Below are 20,316 nucleotides of genomic sequence, written 5' to 3'. Positions count from 1 at the left end.
TGGATCATCTTTAGTATCATTACTCTGAATCCATTTTCAGGTAGACTGCCTATTTCCTCTTCATTTGATTGGTCTGGTGGGTTTTTACGTTGCTCCTTCATCTGCTGTGTGTTTCTCTGTCCTCTCATTTTGCTTAACTTACTGTGTTTGCGGTCTCCTTTTCGCAGGCTGCAGATTCGTAGTTCCCGTTTTTTTTGGTGTCTGCCCCCAGTGGCTAAGGTTGGTTCAGTGTGTTGTGTAGGCTTCCTGGTGGAGGGGACTAGTGCCTGTGCTCTGGTGGATGAGCCTGGATCTTGTCTTTCTGCTGGGAAGGACTGCATCTGGTGGTGTGTTTTGGGGTGTCTGTGAACTTAGTATAATTTTAGGCAGCCTCTCTGCTAATGGGTAGGGCTGTGTTCCTGTCTTGCTAGTTGTTTGGCATAGGGTGTCCAGCACTGTAGCTTGCTGGTCATTGAGTGGAGCTAGGTCTTAGCGTTGAGATGGAGATCCCTGGGAGAGCTTTCGCCGTTTGCTATTACATGGAGCCGGGAGGTCTCTGGTGGACCAATGTCCTGAACTCGGCTCTCCCACCTCAGAGGCACAGGCCTGACACCCAGCTGTAGCACCAAGACCCTGTCAGCCACACGGCAATAAGATGTCCTGGTCAAACGGGGTCCTAGCTGATTCTGAACAGAACCATGAGACACACAGAGACATTCCAGGAACAGTTTTTTTAAAGTAAGTTCTGACAACCCAAACAAGATGCTTGTGTTGGCTTAATATAAAATTAACATATTCAGTGAACTATCATATTCAAAATTATTAATACATACAAAAATGATAAAAATTTATTTGATTCCAATTTTCATTTAATATCATAGATCTAAAGTGGGGTGGAGGGATAGGAGGATAGAATAAATGGAAACTACAGCCATGACAAGGAATCATGGGCTATAGGAAAATAAGTTACAAGGTGTCCTTATGTCAAAGGAAATATATGTGATAAACAACAGTAAAGGTGGGAATGAATGTGGTATATGCTGTGCTCTTTCTTCATCAGGCTGTCTCTTAACTGAAACTACTGAATGCATTCATCTCACGTAATCCAGGTTCTCCATTCTCCCTGGAAAACGTACTGATTGATGCAGGGCAGGCTGAACACTGGGGCCAGGATGACTTCCTGTACTCCACACATTGCTATTCCCATCAGTTATGCTCTATGCTTACCAACACTTCCTGGTGTTTTGGGAGTTTTTTCCCCCAAAAAATATGTTTATTCCATTTGTGTCATTCTTGTAATTACTCGATTTAATTAAATATTAAGTAAAATGATGAAATATGAGTAATAGAAGAAATAGTTGTTGTTCTATAAAATCTAAATGGAAAAACGCCCTATAAATAATTGCTGTCAAACTAGGTGGACGTATGACTACTTTAAAAGATTGTGGCAAGGGCAGGGGGCATGAACCATAAAAATTTCTACACTCATTTTGTAAGTATTTTAATTTGTTGCTCTTTAAGGAAAACTGGGGAAATAGTAATACTACATATTAATAATAATTGCTAATGATGATTGAACACTTAATATACCCCAGGAATTAGTCTAAGCACATCACATATATCGAACTTGTTTACTGTTTATAATAACTTGAATTAGTACCATTATCATCCCCATTTTACAGATGATGGAAACTGAGGCACAGAGAGTTAGGTTGCCCAAGGTTACTTTCTTCATAGAGGTGGTGGAGGCCAGCCAGCCAGTCTGGCTCTTAACAGCTATGCTGTACTGATGCCATGTGGGTACAGTTTATACATGAATGAAAACATGGAATGCCAGTCAGTGGGCTCCCCAAAGCTTTAGACCTTTATCAGAGGATTAGAAAATAAATGTTCAATCACAGGTTGTAGGTTTTAAAGCTTAAAATTTCCAAGTATAATTTTTTTTTTACGATTTCCTTGCTTTAACTTTTTTTTTTAACTGACTTTTTAATTGAATTAAATACCAGTCCAATCCCATCAGTGAGAAGGTTTTGCCCTCTACAAAGGGGCAAGTGAAAACGGTGGTCTTAAATACATACCAGAATGGGAGTTGAGATCTGTGTACACTGGCATAGGGATTTACTGTAGATACTTGAGCAGGAGCATGACAGGATTTAATTGATTTGGAGGAGTAATCTGGCAGTGAGGCCTGGATTATTTTAGTAGAAATGATACAAGAGATGAACAAAATGGGAGAACTCACTTGGATAATACATCAACTGCTGTATAAATGTAAAAAGTGGTTTGGTTACTGTTCAGGTTTAAGGTTTTATCGACCTTAGGATACAGTCTCAGACCCTTTCCATTCCTTCCTTCCTTCCTTCACTCATTCCTTTAACAAATATCCACTGGGCACCTACTATGCACTAGTGATATAGCGATGAAAAAGACAGACACAGGCTCTGCCACCACAGGGCTTTTATATTCTAGTGGGGGACACAGAAATTTAACAAATGAATCCAGAAATAACAAACTATCACTGTAATGTGCTACCAAAGTAAAGTACAGGACAGTAATGGGAACAAACAGTAATAGGTCTTTGTTTGTTTTAGGAAGGAGTACTCAGGTGTTTAAACATAAGACAGTTAAAATGAGGATCTTGAGTACTACCTGGACACATTTCATTAACTCATTTGGCCTCCACAACAATTCAGTAAAAGTGATATTATGACTAGTTGACTGAATGTTTTATTATAACTACGTACTGGTCTCTGTTCTAGGAGTGGGACATATAGCAATGAACAAGACAGAAAAGGTTCTTGCCTTGATGGAGTTTGGATATATTACCTTCATTCTCACCTTTGCTTCTGAGACAATCAAATATATTCCCCCTCAGATGAGGATTCATCCTATTTCTTCTCCTGTAGTAATTATAACTTCCCAGGTTACAGATTAGTAATTTTCATATCTACAGATTTAAGATAGTATATATAAAACACTTTCAATGGTGCCTGGCAGATAGTAGAAGTTCAATAAATATTAACTACTGTTAGAATTGCTTTTATTATTACAATGCTTAATCTCATGTCTTTTCTGGTACACTGGATTTCATTTCTTGAATTAAATCCCATACACACTTATTGCAAGCCTATCATGGAATTTACATACTCTTTCATGGAAGTTACAAGATCAGTGAAGAAAAATCTCTTTAATATTGTCTATTTCTGTCCTCCATGCTTAGCTGTGTGATCTTGGATACACCTCAAGCTCTGTAAGCCTCAGCTTCCTCATGTTGAAAAATTAGAGTAATACCTATCTATTCAGCTATTGTCAGCAGAAGTGGGCAGCAGACGTGTGTGTATGTGTGTGTTGGGTTAATCAGTAAATGTTAGCCATAAAGCACAATTCTAACTCTGAAAAGCAAACACTGGGCTAATCTACAGTTTGTGCATGCTTTCAAATGAACATGCAAGACTAAAGAATGAGAGTTTTTTCTATCAAATTAAAAAATTAACAGGCATATTTAGACCACTGAAAAGAAAAAATCAGGAAAATTCCACACTTTTGCTCCATTGAAAGTGTTTTCAAGGGCGATTTTTAATCTGAAATGATGTGTCCTCTCCCATTTTAAAGTGATCCACTGGACCTGCAGGAAAAAATGAGTGGGGAGAAAGTTAATTGGGAACTCTTATAAAAGCAGATGTTGTTTAAAAGCAGGGTATCCACCACCTACAATGTGAACAGGTAAGAGAGATGAGGTGGATTTTTTTTAGAGCACAGATTCAACTATGAAATAGGTTTATGGTATGGGAAGAGGTACTTGATTAGGTATCTGTTATGGTCCCCTTACATATATATGTACAAATTATTATATATAATATATTACATATATAAATAGTTCCTACTATAACTTCTAAGCAGATGTACAAGGATGATCATTTCAGTATGTTATTTAACTCATTTTTAAAACATGCGTAACATATTATGTATTGTAGGTTTGAGTCTTGATTTTTTTTCATGAAGCTGTTGGTTGTCTGGGGACCCAATGCAGTCAAGACATCTGATTCTAGTATTTGAGACTCAGAAGGTAGGACACCTGGCAAGTAGGCAAAGTAGCGTTCTCGAGTCAATTCTCATTTAGTATCCACTATGAGCACCCAAGACAGGGGCCTCCCTCCAGTTGACTTAAGCCAAGGGAAAGAAAAGAGGAGTCATCTCGTCTGTATCCAGAGAGGTTTTGTTAACAACTGGGTTGCTCGGTGCCCTTCATAAAAATTCTCCTGGCTGAGGGTTCTACCAGCCAGGGTTGGCTGAGGGTTGGCAAAGGTCTTGGTTCCCTTCACTCCTCCGAGGCTGTGAGCGTATCTTCCTTTGCCAAGATGGCGGCCCTGGCATCATCTGGAGGCGGCCCGCGCAGATCGCCTCCGGGCAGGCGGCTCGCTAATAGCCTAGTTCTCTCCCGTCATCTCGAACGACACACGGGGCAGCGCCTACACCCCCAGAACCGAGGAAGGGCGACCTAGGCTGCCCGCTAGCGAGAACCTTTGCCAAGATGGTGGACGCGCGGCCGGGCGGTGTCAGCTGCCTTTACCAAGATGGCGGCAGGCGACTTCCGGCACGCACTCCCCCCAGATCCTCTGCAACATGTCAGGGCAGAGCAGCCGCCGCCAGTCTGAGCGCGGCCTGGAGAGAGAGTGGCTGAGGCCGAGTGCCCGGGCAGGGCTAGGTGGAGTTGCGGCAGCCTCCGCCCCCGGCTGCAGCTGGCAAGCGCTGTCACCTGTGGGGTCGCAAAAGTTACCTCCCCAAACCCTAAAGCAACACAGGACAACCTTTCTCCGAGTCACACAAATCATAATATGTGCCGCCCAAGGTAGGAGGCTCGATCCCGGCGTCGCCCAAGCCCTCCGGACGCGGCGAGCTGGGGAAGGGGGCGGGGGCGGGGGCCTCTGGCGCGGACTCCTCTAGCCCCACTCCCCTCTCTTTGGGGACCGGCCACGTGTTTCCCTCGGACAGAGGGGGAAGGCACGTAACGGGAAGAGCTGGAAGGAGTTTAATGCTGACATTTTAAAGCTGCGTGTGTTCTGTTTTATTTGGAGGGATGGGGGTCCCACGAACACGAAGGGGTGGGCGACGCATTGAGGCGAGTGCAGCAAATGTCAAGATTCGGGGGAGGGGCCTCCGCGGGAAACTTGGACGTGGGCCCCGAAGGGGGTGGAAGGAGAGGTCAGGAGTTGGGGTGGGGGGAAGGAGGGCGTACTGTGCAAGCAACTTACTGTTTCGCTTGCAACTTGCTTTTAAGCCTGCCACCTCCCGCTTTCCTTAAGAATAATAATTTAAAAATGCAAAGAAATCCAGTTCGCTGGAGGTTTTGCATTTGGCGTGCAACTTCCTTCAAGTGTGAGCGCGCTAGGAGGGAGGGAGGGATGGGGGTTGAACTTGGCAGGCGGTGCCTCCTTCTGCCGCCGCCGCCGCCGCCGCCGCCTCCGCCTCGCAGGCTCGGAGAAGAGGGTGGGGGACAGTCGGGGCGCAGGGGAGGGTGGGTTCTGCTTTGCAACTTCTCTCCCGGTGCGAGCACGCGGCGGCGGGTGCAGACTGGGCCGCCCAGACGATGCGGGGGTGGGGGACCCGCCGGCACGCGACTCCCCCCCGGCCCACAGTATGTATGCGCCGACCCCCTTCCCTGCCCTCCCCTCCCTGAAGCCTCCCCAGAGGGCGTGTCTGGCCGTCCGGCCCTACGAGGGGCCGAGACGCCGCTGCATCGTTTCCGTGCAACCCTGTAGCCTCGTGCGAAGTGACACACTTCGCTCAACTCGCCCGGGGGCGGCGGCGCGGACCACCCTCGCGGCTCTGCTGCGGGCCGCGCCCCGGCTCCCCCAGCCAGTCCGCTGTCACCCGCAGGGGCGCTGACGGTTGCCGCCGAGGGACCGGGCGAGCTCCGGAGTGGGTCGGGAGTCGCGGAGCTGGGCTGGGGCGGGAAGGAGCAGCGAGAAGAGAAACTAGAGAAACTCGGCTTCCCTCCGAAGCCCGCCCCAGAAAGACCAGGTCGGCCCCCGCCGCCGCCTCCTCTCCTTTTTCCTGGGGGGTGAGGGGTGGGGGGCGAGGAGAAGCCTCGCGCGCCAGGGAGGCAGCCTCGGCGGGGGCTGTGCCTGGGGGCCGCGGGCGGGCAGGCGCCGTCGCGGCCGGGGTGGCGGGGCCCGCGCGGAGGGCGTGGGGGCGGGGGCCGCGGCCGCCCCTGCAGTTGCCTAGCGTCGCCAACAGGTTGCACCGTTCCCCGCGCCGCCGCGCGGCCCCTCGGGCGGGGAGCGGCCGGGGGTGGGGTGGGAGCGCGTGTGTGTGCGCGCCGCGGCGCCGCCTCCGCCCGCCCCCCGCTCGGTCCCGCTCGCCTGCAGCGGCCGGGCGGCCCTTTCGCGTGTCCGCGCTGCCTCCCCTCCTCCTCCTCCTCCATTTTGCGAGCTAGAGTCTGTGACGGGAGCCCCAGTCACCGCCCGCCCGTCGGGGACGGATTCTAGTGGGTGGAAAGAGACGCCGCAGCCGGAGCGGCGGGAGCGGCGGGGCGCCGGCACGAAGGACGCGCGCCCGAGAGCCCCGGCCCGCGAAGACGGGCGCGGGGCGGGGAGCTGGCTTGTCAGCCGGGAAATGGGAGACTTTCTCAAATAGGGGCTCTCCCCTCCCCCCATGGAGAAGGGGGCGGCTGTTTACTTCCTTTTTTTAGAGAAAAAAAATCTCTCGCTCCCGCTCCTCCTGCTTTCACACGCTAAGTTGTTTATCTCGGCTGCGGTGGGAGCGGCGGACGGTGTTGGGTGAGTGGCGCCGCCGGCAGAGGTAAGGGGAGGGGAGGGCCGGGGGCTGGGCCCCCAAGGGCGCTCGCTCCCCGAGGTGCGGGCCGGGGCCGGGAGGCCGGCTCGGGGGCGCCGCGGGAGCCTGCAAAGTTTTATTAGCTTCGGGTAGTGGGGGTGGGGGCTGGCGAGGGCCGGGGGACGGTGACGACAGGGCAGCGCGCGGGTGACAGCGCTGGCCTCTTCCTCTCCCTGGACCGCCGTCCCCTGGCCGAGGGGGAGGAACCCGAGCTCTCTGCGAGTGGAGCCTCGTCGAGCCGTCCGGGTTTCCAGGCTCTCGTTCCCTGGTGAGGAATCCTGGCCTCTTTTTTTTTTTCTGATTCTTCTTCTCTAAGTCCCTTTTCTTTTCCCTCCCAGGGGGCCTCCCAGACACCCATTTTTCTGGTGAACGCTGAGCCGCGTCTGAATCCTGCTCGCCCGACTCTGTCCGCTCCACCCTAGAGCGCCCGAGCGCGAGCAGGGTTTGTGTCGAGGCTCCAGCGCGTCTCCTTTCTGGCGGGCGCGCAGGGGTGTGTGTGAGTGTGTGTGTGTGTGCGCGCGTGTACACACGCAGGGGGCTGACAGCCTGCTACTCGGAGACTTCGGCCAGGGCTGGTGTTATCTGGTGGAAGTGGGCGTGTCGGAGAAAGAACTCAACAGGTCTGGACACATTTCTTTTTTAACCTCGCGCTTTTTTCTACCCCCGGCCCCCGCGAGGGTTTGTTCTTTAGCGCTTGGCATCACTTCGCTCCTGACGTTTTGAAGTGGCCCCTTTTAGAAGAAGACCCTCCCTAACCGTAATAGTTTCGTGCTGCGATTTTTGACAAGCGCTAGTCGGACGTTTTGAGGTTGCAGACTTGGTAATTGCAGCCTTGTAATGCCGCTTAAGACCCCTTGGCATGGTTCATTAAGGCCAATTACTGTGACAGGGTTATTTGCAATTTAAACGGAGGGATAAAATCGTTTGAGGGATTGTTTCGTTTTATGAAGTATTGTTTTGGTTTCTAGTTTGAAGGCAGCTGTCAAAGTGGCGTGGAAATTCATTAGGCTCCGTTTGATACCTTGTGTTTAGAGATCGTTATCAGCTAAACACGGCGGAGGGGCGGGGAGATAAGCAGTTTACCCTCAAGATTTGTAGGGACACGTCCCCACCTCTCTGTCTACCTTAATCACGCTCCACTTTTAGCGAGGGCCAGTGAAGTTTATGCTTCTTGAAGTCTCTGTACGGGAAAAGTTTTCTTTCATTGGACAGGATTTGACTATACTGTCGCAAATATGCTTATCAAAGTCTCTGCCCGCCTCTTAAAACATCTTTGATTGTCAACAATCTTCTAGCAACCTAACCCTCTTGAGAGTAGGCTCAGAATTAGGATAGGTGAAGGTTTAGAATGCAGGGAGGATTATTCTGAGCATTGTATTATGTTTTATTTTACTTGGATTTATATGAATGTGATTTTACAGTTCTGGGGTGGTTTTTTTCCCCTTTGTTTTTCAATACTTCGATATTTGGAAAGGAAAAATCTTAATTTACAGACATAATAGTATTTCATACTGAGGGTCTTAAGCAGTTTTAAAAGAAAATGTAGCTTCATCTAGAATTTATTGTGTTGTAAGGGTTTGAGAGAGCTATATTTCTTATACCATATTTTAAAAATTGTAATGAGAAGCTACTACACATTCTGCTTTTTTAAATCTAAATTTTAGTTAGCCTGTATACAGTGTGTTTCATTTCATATGTCCAAAATTTGAAAGCAGGCACTATTAGGCACATTCAGTAAGAAATATGGGTTAAAAATAGGAGCCTTTTCCTACCCTATTGGAAGATGAGCAGACCATCATTGTTTATTTTCCAAGTGAAGTGCATGGTTCACTAGTAGATTGTACTAAAAGGTTTGGATGTGTGACCAGCCGGTAGGAGAGGAATTGGGAGTAATCAGAGATAGAGAATTCTAGCATAGTGTTTATCAGATTTTACGTTTATTAGTTCTCAGAAAAGCCAACAGCCTTGACTGGTTGAAAAGAGGTAGGAATTTCAATGATCATACTTCCTTTTTTTTAATTAAATACTTTGACATCAACTTGAACCTTCAGAATAATCAGATGTAATGAATTATAATGTCTGTGATTAACAAAGTTACCAATTTGTGAGTGGCAGGATGAATAGCCAAGCTTAGTTTGATACAGTTTTGTTCTCAGCTGTGCAAATGGACTGCATTGTACTTTTAAATGTGGCACACTGAATGGGAGCAGGAGACACGGCTTTTATATTGTGGAAGACAGAATCTACTCTTCTGATAACAAGGAATTAGATTCGGAATTAACTAACAGGTTCATTTAACAGGCTCTTACTAATCGGATCACAGAGATAATGTGATTTTATAGCTTATTATGTCCGCCTCTCTTTTTTTTTGTAGCTGATATTCACTGATGGACCCCAAGGAATCATTAAGCCCCCCCAGTAGAGAAGAAATCCCCAGCAGTGTGCTTGGTCGAGAGAGGGGAAATGTGATGGACTTCTATAAAACCCTAAGGGGAGGAGCTACTGGGAAGGTTTCTGCATCTTCACCCTCACTGGCTGCTGCTTCTCAGGCAGACTCCAAGCAGCAAAGACTTTTGGTTGATTTTCCAAAAGGCTCAGGAAGCAATGCGCAGCAGCCAGACCTGTCCAAGGCAGTTTCACTCTCAATGGGACTGTATATGGGAGAGACAGAGACAAAAGTGATGGGAAATGACCTGGGATTCCCACAGCAGGGCCAAATGAGCCTTTCCTCTGGGGAAACAGACTTTCGGCTTCTGGAAGAAAGCATCGCAAACCTCAATAGGTCGACCAGTGTTCCAGAGAACCCCAAGAATTCAGCATCAGCTGCTGCCTCTGCTGCCCCCACAGAGAAGGAGTTTCCAAAACCTCACTCTGATGTATCTTCAGAACAGCAAAATTTGAAGGGCCAGACTGGCACTAATGGGGGTAATGTGAAGTTGTATACCACAGACCAAAGCACCTTTGACATATGGAGGAAAAAACTCCAGGATTTGGAGTTTTCTTCTGGGTCCCCAGGTAAAGAGACAAGTGAGAGTCCTTGGAGCTCAGACCTCTTGATAGATGAAAACTGTTTGCTTTCTCCTTTGGCAGGAGAGGATGATCCATTCCTTCTGGAAGGAAACTCGAAAGAGGACCGTAAGCCTCTTGTTTTACCGGACACTAAACCTAAAATTAAGGATAATGGAGATCTTATCTTATCAAGCCCTAACAGTGTGCCACTGCCCCAAGTGAAAACAGAAAAAGAAGATTTTATCGAACTCTGCACCCCTGGAGTAATTAAGCAGGAGAAACTGGGCCCAGTTTATTGTCAGGCCAGCTTTTCTGGAGCAAATATAATTGGTAATAAAATGTCTGCCATTTCTGTTCATGGTGTGAGTACCTCTGGGGGACAGATGTACCACTATGACATGAATACAGCATCCCTTTCTCAACAGCAGGATCAGAAACCTATTTTTAATGTCATTCCACCAATTCCTGTTGGTTCAGAAAATTGGAATAGATGCCAAGGATCTGGAGATGATAACTTGACTTCCTTAGGGACTTTGAACTTCTCCGGTCGATCGGTTTTTTCTAATGGCTATTCAAGGTAAGATTAATGCTTTCTGTTTCTTGAGAATGGTGCATTTAAGATCAATTGATAGGTTTAAATATTCATTTATTTGAATGTGTTCGACAACAATTCAAGTGCTTTTTCATGTGAAAAAGTTTAAGCGGGCTTTTGAAAGTAGGCATGGTAGAAAACCTAAGTGATTGGTCTGTACAAAACCCTTCCCAGTTTTTTTTTTTTTCCCCTGAAATAATGGTATTTAGTATCCCATTGGCCAGTAATTGAAATTTTTATGTAAAAATTTAAAAGAATACTGCTCATTAACAGGTGTCTTTAGTAAAAACTATGTAAATTCAAGGGGGTGTAATGTTTAGAAATATATATTTACTGTGCATATTTTTTAAGCTGTTTTAGAATATGCTCTTACATTACGATGAAAAACACCCGTAATACTTCACGTAATCAAACGTTGTGCTGTATTTGTACATTTGTGAAGTGTTAGCCTGAGGAGATTAAAGGGTTAAAAATTAGAGGTACTAACAATGAACCCTTTTCTTCAAACTGAACCTTGAAGAATCTGAGCTCTGAGATTGCTAAAGCAATGCAATCAGTGCACAGTGTACCTGACAAGAGTATTAGACGTGGGACTTGCCCACAGAGTTCCTGACCTAAAGCAGATAAGTTGTGTCTGCTGATTGGTCTCTTTAAGAAAGGAATTGGTGGCAACACGGTGCTTGATTTTACTTTCAAATGTTCCTACAAGTTCTCAAGTATATTCGCTGATGGCCAACGTTGTTGAGCTTCAGTCTCAACTGTGTTTGATTTGTTTCTCTGTCTCCTTTTTTCTCCATCATTTATAAGTATATTGACATTTCCGTTTGACCTCAAAAAGGTCTGTTAAAATGTAATTACCAGGAGAAAGTTCTAAATGTAGGTGTATCTTCATAGGGGTTAAGTTCTCTATCCTGCACCCCCACCCCCAGTTCAGATAAATGTATATCACATTTTAGTTGTGAAGGAAAATATAAAAATGTAATTGTAGAGACACAAGATTGATTAATCAGTGGGTTTTTTTGAGGGGGGAGGAAGGGCATAGTAGACACAGTGATTTCTTTGTATGTAAGTACTGTAAGTTCTTAAATATTAGTGATAGTCACTTCACATTAACTAGTCATTGAAGATTTTATTTAAAACAATCTTCAAAAATGCTTTTTCTGTTAAAGGTATATTCTAATACTGAGGTGTCTCTTTTCTTTCCTCTTTAAGTAGGAAGCTTTGCTTTTTTGGGGAGAAAATTTCGACTTAGATTTAGGCTATGTTCTGTTCCTTTAAAAGGCTTAGATGTTTCTTATCGAAAGAAAAAAAAAATCCTTGGTTCTTGTGTGTCTTAATGTAAACTACCTACTAATCTATTATTAAAATAATAATTATCTTTTACTTAGAAGAACACTTCAACTTTTTATTGCTATCATTCTGAATTGAAGGTTTAAAATGTTTTCAGTAGGGAGATTTGAGATATTATCTCATAAGCTGTTGTGTTTAAATGTTAAAAGACATGCTGTGTTTTAAATTTTTCAATCTCAAAGTTTTGGCAGTGGAATTCATGATTGAATGTGCTTGTTTGTCTTGAAAGAGTAAGTACAGTTGGTTTGACTTAAGCTTTCTGTAGGAAACTTACATTGATTTATAAAACATGTAGTTGTACAAAGAAAAATCATATATCTTAGGAAAAGCTTGGTGATTATTAATGCTTTTTGTTCTGATAATCAGCATGGTAATGTTATCATTTTCCTTACTATAAAAAAGGCATGGAACAAGAACTTATCATTTTCCATTCACAATGAACTTTCATTAAGCCCTATAGAATCTAGGATCTGTAGAATAAGTCTTAGATGAATATAGTTATCCTTAAATCATTAAAGATCATTTTAATACTTTTTCTAGTAGTTTATAACATTTAAAGTGTGTCAGCCTCATAACAGCCATATGATGGTAGACAAAGCAATGATGATGTGGCTCTTTCAAGATTCTTTAATATCCAGTGAAATGATTATTTTATGCCAATGTGTGATTTGGGATTATAATCAGTAGTTTGTGTCCTAATGAAAAGGTATAATATCTTTATAGGATAGTTTGAGAAAGTTTGAAAATTTTGTACCTTATGGGATTAACATTGGGAACTGTGATTACCCAGAACAAAGTTTCTTCCAAATAAATTGAAACAATGTTTCTTTTTTACCATCATTGAATTAGCCTGTTGTTTCCAAACAATAGCCTTGATATAACTAAAATTGGTTGCTTTCTCTTCTCTATATGTTACTGTTTGGTTCCAGCCAAACATTAAGACCAGTGACCCTGAGTAATCAGCAGGTAAATCAACATGTTGAGACCACAACTATACTGAATACTGACTTTCTGAATTTAGATACAGAAATATTAAATCCACTAATAACTTGCATTCTATTTAAGTTTGTCTAAAGCAAAAATTGTAATTTGACTTTTTAAGATGTCACCTAAAATTGCTTTTTCTTAGTATGCTTGAAAAAAGACACTTTACACTCTGTTTTGGGAGGGAAGGCAATTCCTTCTGATGTGTCAACATAGCACAACATCCCGTTATTACGTTAAATTGTAAAATTATGAGTGTCATGATTGAGCATAGTAAAGTATTTTTTTTAAGGTTTAAGTTCATTGATAGTAAAACAAGAGAAACCTTATTGATACTCAAATACATTCTTTAAGTAAAACGAACTAGCCATTCTACCTTAATATGCTTTTTAAATTCTGAAATTCAGTAAATTTAGCATAAACTTGTAACATTGATGAAGGCAGATTTCTGCATGATTTGATTTTCAGCATCGTTTCACTTGAGCATTAATGGTGAAAGTGCTGAAAAGAGGCAAAGAAGTAAATGGTTTCAGGTAGAATTAGAGCTTTTATTGGGATTATGTTGAAACTTTAGTATTAAAAAGTTGATTAAAAAGTTGATCGTTTTCTGAAGGGTATGATTATCGGAGAGAAAGAATGATGCAAGATGAATTTGTAAATTCAGTCTTAGGTGGAGTTTAGGGCTCTGTTGGTTGCCATTTAATGAAGCTTTGAAAATTTATGTAGATTTTAACATCTCATTATTAATTGTACCTATGTCTAATTTTATTAACATAATGCAAATGAAGACCTGTACAAACACAGGATGAATGAAGCAAATTCTGTCCCTTTTTTATTTTTCTTATTAACATCGTGTTGAATGTTTTCTCAGAGAAGGGAGGCATAAAGAAGAGATTTTTATTGATTTTCCCCCTTTTTAATGGATACTTTCTACCTTTTTCCTCTCCCTCCAAAGGTTCTGGCAGTGAGTGTTTCAATCAGTGTCTTTTTTAACCTTAATGTTTCTGATATTCACTCATAAAATGATTTCTGAATGTTAAAGGAGATTTGCTTTTGGCTATTTGTTTATTTTTAGCTTTATGATAATATTTTCCTTTTTTTTAAAACCCTGTACTTCTTTATGGCTATATTATTAGTAAAAGGAAAAAAAAAAAACCCACCAGGTATAAAACACATTGTGTATTCAGGTGTGTCAATTTAGTGTGGAATGACTCCAGTACAGAAATGTGTGATTAGCGTGTGGTCAGATTTTATTGAAATTACTTCTTGTGATGTTTCTTTGGCTATTCCATTATATTTTTATAACTGATAAAATAATTTGTATTATAATGCTGTTTTGGTTTTATCTATTGATGTTACAGATATTTTAGTTAATCTGACCACTTTCAATATTACGTTGACTGTTTACAAATTTTATGAAAGACCTACTCTGAAACATACCTTCCATAAATGCAGCTTAAATGCAAATTGTAATAGTAGTAAAATTCATATGTGTGTAGCGATCACTTTAGGGGCTTTTTGAGATTTTAGTGAAGGAGAGATTGGATCAAAAGGGTTTATTTTAGTATGAGTGGCTAATGTGAAAGAACATCTGTATTAATTGGTTGATTATAAGTCTTAATCCACTCTGGCCTGCAGGTGATTGTAATAGGCTAGTTGTTAGGAAATCTTAATTTACGTTGGGTTTAAAATAAGCCTGGGGCATATTTCTTAAAACCCACTTTTTCTTACTTTTAAGATCACACCTAATTTTACAGAGCAGTAAATTCTCATTATGTACTACTATTTATCTGAGCAAATTAAATAGACAAAATAGGTTTGTGCCTAATAGCATTTACCCTTCTGAGGACATCCTGGTAATTGTGTGATGCCGTTTTTACAGGTATTTGCCAAATTAATGGGCACTTGCTTCCGTATTTCTGAGTCAAGGAAAATGTATATTGGTAAATCGTGTTGCAGAAGAATTTTCAAGAAATATTTTGTTGAATTAAACTATAACTGAAAAAAAATCACTTACTTATTGACCTTTATAGGAGTGTTTGAAGCCCATGCTCTCCTTGTCTCTGTAATTGCAGAGAGCCAGCCGCTCGTTTCCTTCTGGCTTGTTCTACTCGTGTTGTGTATTTTCAAGTAAATAAGAATATTCTTATGGAGAACTTCCATTTAGGGGAAGAAAAAAAGAAAAGATCTGTTAAGCGTTCCTCTCTCTTTGAATTGTGCATGATCATTTTTATGTTAACCTGGATTAGAGTGTGAGTTTTAATGGTAATTTTTGTACTGATTTTACCCAGTAAGTTATATTTTAGAAAGTAAGCAGTTTTATAGTGGTTCAAAAATTAGTTGTAGAGAGTGATTTCAACCCCCAAACACCTAATTTTGACAGGTTGCCTTCTTATTCCTCACTACCGTCACAAATGTCCCTTGAATACGGGTTTCCAGTGGAGTTTGTGAATTAAAGGGTATTGGGGGAAGGGAGGCAAGAGAGGGAGGAGCAGTAGAGATGTGGAAAGGTGGAAGATAAGTTTAGAAACATCAAGAGCAATTCCAAAAACCAACAATTTGGATCAGCTGTCATGAATTCAGAGGACTAAAAAAAGAAAAATTTGGGGCTGTGTTTATGTACAAAGGAGTGCATTAACCAGGATTACAATTTAGTTTCTTTTATTTGAGGTAAAAATCTAAAGCTGCTTGTGGCAATATAACCCTGATGTTTATAGGATTACGTTGTTGTCTTTTGCTATACTTTATTACCAAAAAAAAAAAAAAAAAAAAGATGGAATGGAAATTTTAATTCCTTTTAGATTATTTCAGCTAAGATCAAGTTGATATTTTCCCCATTTTTATAGGCTGCTATTTAATCAATAAAAACCTAATTACTGGCATGTAGTTGAAACGATGTGTTATGTTGATATAACCACTTTATATTTCCTAGTGCACTTTGACATACACTGTCATCTAACTATGGAGTACAACCCTCTTCTTTAGCAATATATTTCCATGGGTTGCATATTTTTCTGCTGGAATGTTAAGGAAATAAGTTCTTATTTATGTTACATATATATAATAAATTATGGGATTCTGCAATTGCCAGATGGTCATTTAAACTATTTATATTGCAATATGGTCCTTAAAGCCAATTATTTTGAATGGAAATGTGTCATCACCTAATTTTATCTCTGGGCCAGTTTAAATATTAATGACTTATCTTAGTAGAGCTGCATGCTTAAACATACTTTTCCAGAGTAACTCAAATATTAATATTGAGTGCTTTAAAACTTTTTTTCTTTTGAGCAAGTTTCAGCGAGATTAAAAATGTCTATAATACAACAAATTTAGCGAAAGCCTCTTATTTTAGAATTTTTTTCATTCACGCTATTAGCGCTCCAAAAATATCTATGGGGAGAGAAAGGTTTAATGATATGATTAGTTGTAAATGTTTAGCACATTATCTTACATTGAATTTTTATGTTTTTAACAATTTGAGAGTTCAACTTAAGTATGCAGTGTTTAGGGCATACAGTTTGTTGCAATAAATGTTAACTTTTCTTTTTATAATAAAATTAACCTTTATTCTAGTTGATTTCATAATTCTTAATATTTAGCTGTGGCTATTATGAAAGTATATTTGATAGCCAATTTTTTAAAGCTGTTGTGAAATGACATCTAATTTAGTACATGCTTTATTATTTCATGCTGGTTGGGGCAATGCAATGACTTATGACCTTATGATTGTCACATGTTGAACTTTAAAGCTCTACCGGTTTGCTATGGACACTGTTTTACTTTGTTGTTGTTTTAATGTTTTTGTGTTTTTGTAATTATTGGGGATAAGGATTTTCTTAATTTTAAGATGATATAAATTGCAAATTTGGTGGGTTTTTTTTTTCAATCTTCAAATCCCTTCCAAACAATTTAATTTAGTTATTCAATAGTAGACATAGTAGAAGGAACTAGACTAAAAATTAGAAGACTTGAGTTCTAAGGCTGAGCTGAACCAATCTATGACCTTGAGTAATTAGGTGTTTTAGAGTCAAAATATTTTCTTTACAATTATATATGAATTATTTTCAAAACATGTACTTCTGTTTCTAAAATTCTACAATCATCTTAACCTATTGTTTTGGTGAAGGAGGCAACTGGGGTAGGGAATGATATACTAAAACTGGGTCTTTGTACATTATCAAGAAGTACAAGACAAGAATGAACCCAGATTTAAAATAATGTAGTTGGTGGTACATAGAAAATAATATGTAAACACTGTTGTTGGTAGAGCCAGAGAGGTGGGGCTCTTGGGTTCTCAAAGCTTGCTTTCTATGTTTGGTACAATGATTTTAGATTAGAGCTTAAAGGGACTTGAAGCTCATCTACTCCCGACACTCTCATTTCTGAGATGAGGAAATGAGACCTATAGAAAGTGTCTAGAGAAAGATCACAGAATTAATTAGTGGTATCACACTTTGAATACCTAATTCTCAATAGTCTAAGCTCCTCAGCAGGCTTCTCTCAACATCTGGTCTCTAGTTGTAGAGATCTGAAACATAATACAGATTAGGCAGGTGTTCTACAAAAGTTACTTTGAAGTTAACTATATTATCCATATTCTTTCCTATATATTTTTAACCTTAAAAATCTTAGGAAAAAAGATTATTAAAAATCTTTAATATAATTTTGTGGCACCACTATGCTAAGGACTTTGTATGCATTCATCTCATTTAAACCTCTTAACAATCCTATGAAGATTTTTAATTCTAGTTTCTATATTGTTACTGACTCTGTCCATAGCTTTGTAGTATTGAAGGCAGCTGTTATTTACCTTAATTTTATAGGTGGGGAAATTTGAGACATTTAAAGAAAAAGAGAAAAAAATAGGAATACTTAATAGTGATCTGAAGGGAAATATTTAATATTGTGTTAGAAATCCCTCTTGGATCTTTAATAATTTTTATTTGTCATCAGTGAATTTTTAAACAATATATACAGGAGAAATGGGATCATGCCTCTCTGCTGTCTTGCATATATTTGTGTAGTCACTTAACTGCTCCCTGTCACAGTTTCAGCTTCTGTAAAATAGTGAGAGCATCCAGCATTCTTGCTTGCGAGATTTGTGCATGGTTGTTTACTTTGAAAATTAAAAAGTACTATAAAAATTCAACGTGGAATTCTTAAAGCTCTGCAAAGTCTACTGAGCTCAAACCAGCATGACCCTCACTGGCTTAAGTACATTGGGACATCTGTGCCTATGTAGGTATTTCCTATTTATCAAGCACTAAGACTTTTTCAGTGTCTACTATGTATAATCCCTGAAGGGTCATGGATCCCAGTTTTATAAGGACTAATATATTTAAAACTTTCTAGTGCCAAGATCACTTTTTTACATTGATATATTTTTCAGTTTGGGGTTTTTGTTAGCTTTTCAATGCCATCTAAATTTAATAGCCATACTGATAACTTCAATCACATTGTTATCTTTTTTTTAATAAATGCTAGAATACCCCCCTTTCTGTTTTACTGTCTGGTATTCTTGTAAAATCAAGTATGCAAAGATTCTTTGTCATTAAGAAACTTTAATTTGAAATGCTGTGAGAAAAAGAGCTCCTGACTATAATGAATACCAAAATTTATCCTAAGTTCATAAATTTGGGAGAATTATGAAGCTCATTTGACTTTATTTACTAACTTTTTTCTTTTTGATACAGTGGTTGAAAAAAACTTCAGAAAAACAAATTTAGTGGATTAAACCAAAGATATAAATCTCTTTAGATAACAAAGAACCAAGTACAGAAACACGTTAAGTGGCAGTTTCTTATCACTAAACACATACAATGGGCTGGTGTAGGTGCAGTCTATGAGTACTAGATTTTGAATATAATCTAAGAAGAAGTGTTTTTAAAGGAAAGGTAAGAAAAATAAGTGAAATAATCTCTAATTCAATATATGAGGGGTGAGTGATCCTTTAATTGATAATAATCATTTAACAAGATAATAATCACTTAACAAGACTGTGCAGTGCTTTGGGGGTACCAAAGACATTATTTGAAAGAGAAAACAGAGAAGCCAGAAGAAAAAGTTAGAACTAAGAAATCCATGGAAGAAGAAAATGGAAGTTCTAAATGCCAGTTCCAGTGCCTGGTTGAATCTGATTTTTCTAATGCCTAAGTGCTTCTGTATGAGTACTGGGAAATATATAAGCAGCCTAGTTGCACTGTGTTAATAGGTGGACGAGCCACAAAGGCCTGTCCTAGGAAGGGAATTCTTGAGATAGGTGGAGTGGGAGGTTAACTACAACATCTCAAAGGTCCTTCCAGCTGCCGTGGCAGCAGCAAACACTTACTGAGCTAGGCATTGGGCATCCACAGATACAGAAGAGAAATATCCCCAACCACGACTTCACAGATCTTCTCGAGACCTTCATACTTGTTCCACCCTGCCTCCCACTGCACCCCACCCCACAACTTTCCACATCCATTTTGCTTTTTGAAATGTCCACTTACCCCAGAAGGCATAACTGAAACTTCACAGAGGAGGAGAGTGTGTGGATGCCTGGGAAACAGGAGTTGCCTCAGTTATTTGGAATAAAAAGGTGGTAACAAGGAGTCTGAGACAGATGGAAAGAATGAGCTGATTAGATGAGGAATGAGTAGTTGGGAATGAGCCAGCAGGAGACTTTGTCACCTGTGGAGGAAACTAATATGTACAGTGTTGTCACCCTATACATTATGTGATATAAGACAAGGAGAAAACATGATTTGCACGCTTAGTGCATAACCTCAGGTTATGCACCCTTGGTGTAAGACTTTCTTTGTCTTCTAGTCACTTCAGAATATCTCCTTACTCTCTAGAAGAAGCATAACCCTCTTTTTAGGTCCCCTGATGCATTTTATGCCTGGGAACACTCTCCCCCGGATATCTACATGGCTCTTTCTCTCACTTTATTTAGGTCTCCACTTAAAACATCAGCTCCTAAGAGAGACCTCTCTGACTGCTTTATCTGAAATAGTAGCATCTTTCACATACTCTTCCCTTCCCCTCAACATTATATACCTAATTGTTTGTGTCTTATCTGCTCACCTGCTGAAATCTAAGTTCCATAAGAGCAGTGATATTGTCTGCCTGGCTTATTCCTATATCCCAGCAAGTCGAAGAGCGTCTAGCACATAGTAAGACCTCAATAAATGCACGTTGAATGTATGAATAAACAAACTTGACATATCAACTAAGATGTATAAGAATGGATTGCACTGCTGTCTTTCCAGAGAAAGGAAATGTCAGCAGAAAGTGAGTATCACTGAGAGATGATAGCCCAGGTTATCTTCTCCAGATAGGAAACAGGTTTTAAGATGGGTAAGTGCTTATGTATCCAGAGACAAAGTGTACATAAAGAATTTTATTTTTAATTGTTGTCAGCCTTTAAGTTTGCTCTAAGACTTTGAAATGAATTGCTTTTTCACAGTGTCTTACAACAACTCTGGTACATTTACCATTGAACAAATTAGCGTAACCAAAGCTTTGAAATGAAGAGTTTGAGGTTTGGCTTTTAAAAATTTATCCTGCTTGAGATAGTAACCTTT

At 40.8% G+C, this 20,316-nt stretch overlaps 1 protein-coding gene across 10 annotated transcripts in view; it reads left to right on the top strand.

Moving 5' to 3' along the window:
- Positions 1-4,626: 4,626 nt before the first annotated feature.
- NR3C1 (nuclear receptor subfamily 3 group C member 1) overlaps positions 4,627-20,316 on the top strand; it is a 124,187-nt gene continuing 108,497 nt past the window's right edge. Inside the window, exons 1-3 of one of the 10 annotated variants that reach the window (XM_036845696.1) lie at positions 5,510-5,614; positions 5,857-6,000; positions 9,188-10,399. In XM_036845696.1, the coding sequence (XP_036701591.1) occupies positions 9,201-10,399 (1,199 nt within the window). In that variant the 5' untranslated portion in view covers positions 5,510-5,614; positions 5,857-6,000; positions 9,188-9,200. Of the gene's footprint in view, positions 4,829-5,480; positions 5,615-5,856; positions 6,001-6,310; positions 6,781-6,933; positions 7,082-7,151; positions 7,434-7,460; positions 7,634-9,187; positions 10,400-20,316 lie in introns of those variants that run through there. The other 9 variants (XM_036845705.1, XM_036845697.1, XM_036845699.1 and 6 more) reach the window with 9 other exon arrangements.

This window comes from Balaenoptera musculus, chromosome 3 (assembly GCF_009873245.2).
Source record: "Balaenoptera musculus isolate JJ_BM4_2016_0621 chromosome 3, mBalMus1.pri.v3, whole genome shotgun sequence".
In the NCBI taxonomy this organism is placed as follows: Eukaryota; Metazoa; Chordata; class Mammalia; order Artiodactyla; family Balaenopteridae; genus Balaenoptera; species Balaenoptera musculus.
Note: the sequence above shows the minus strand (reverse complement) of the source record. Positions and strands in the feature narration are given on the sequence as shown.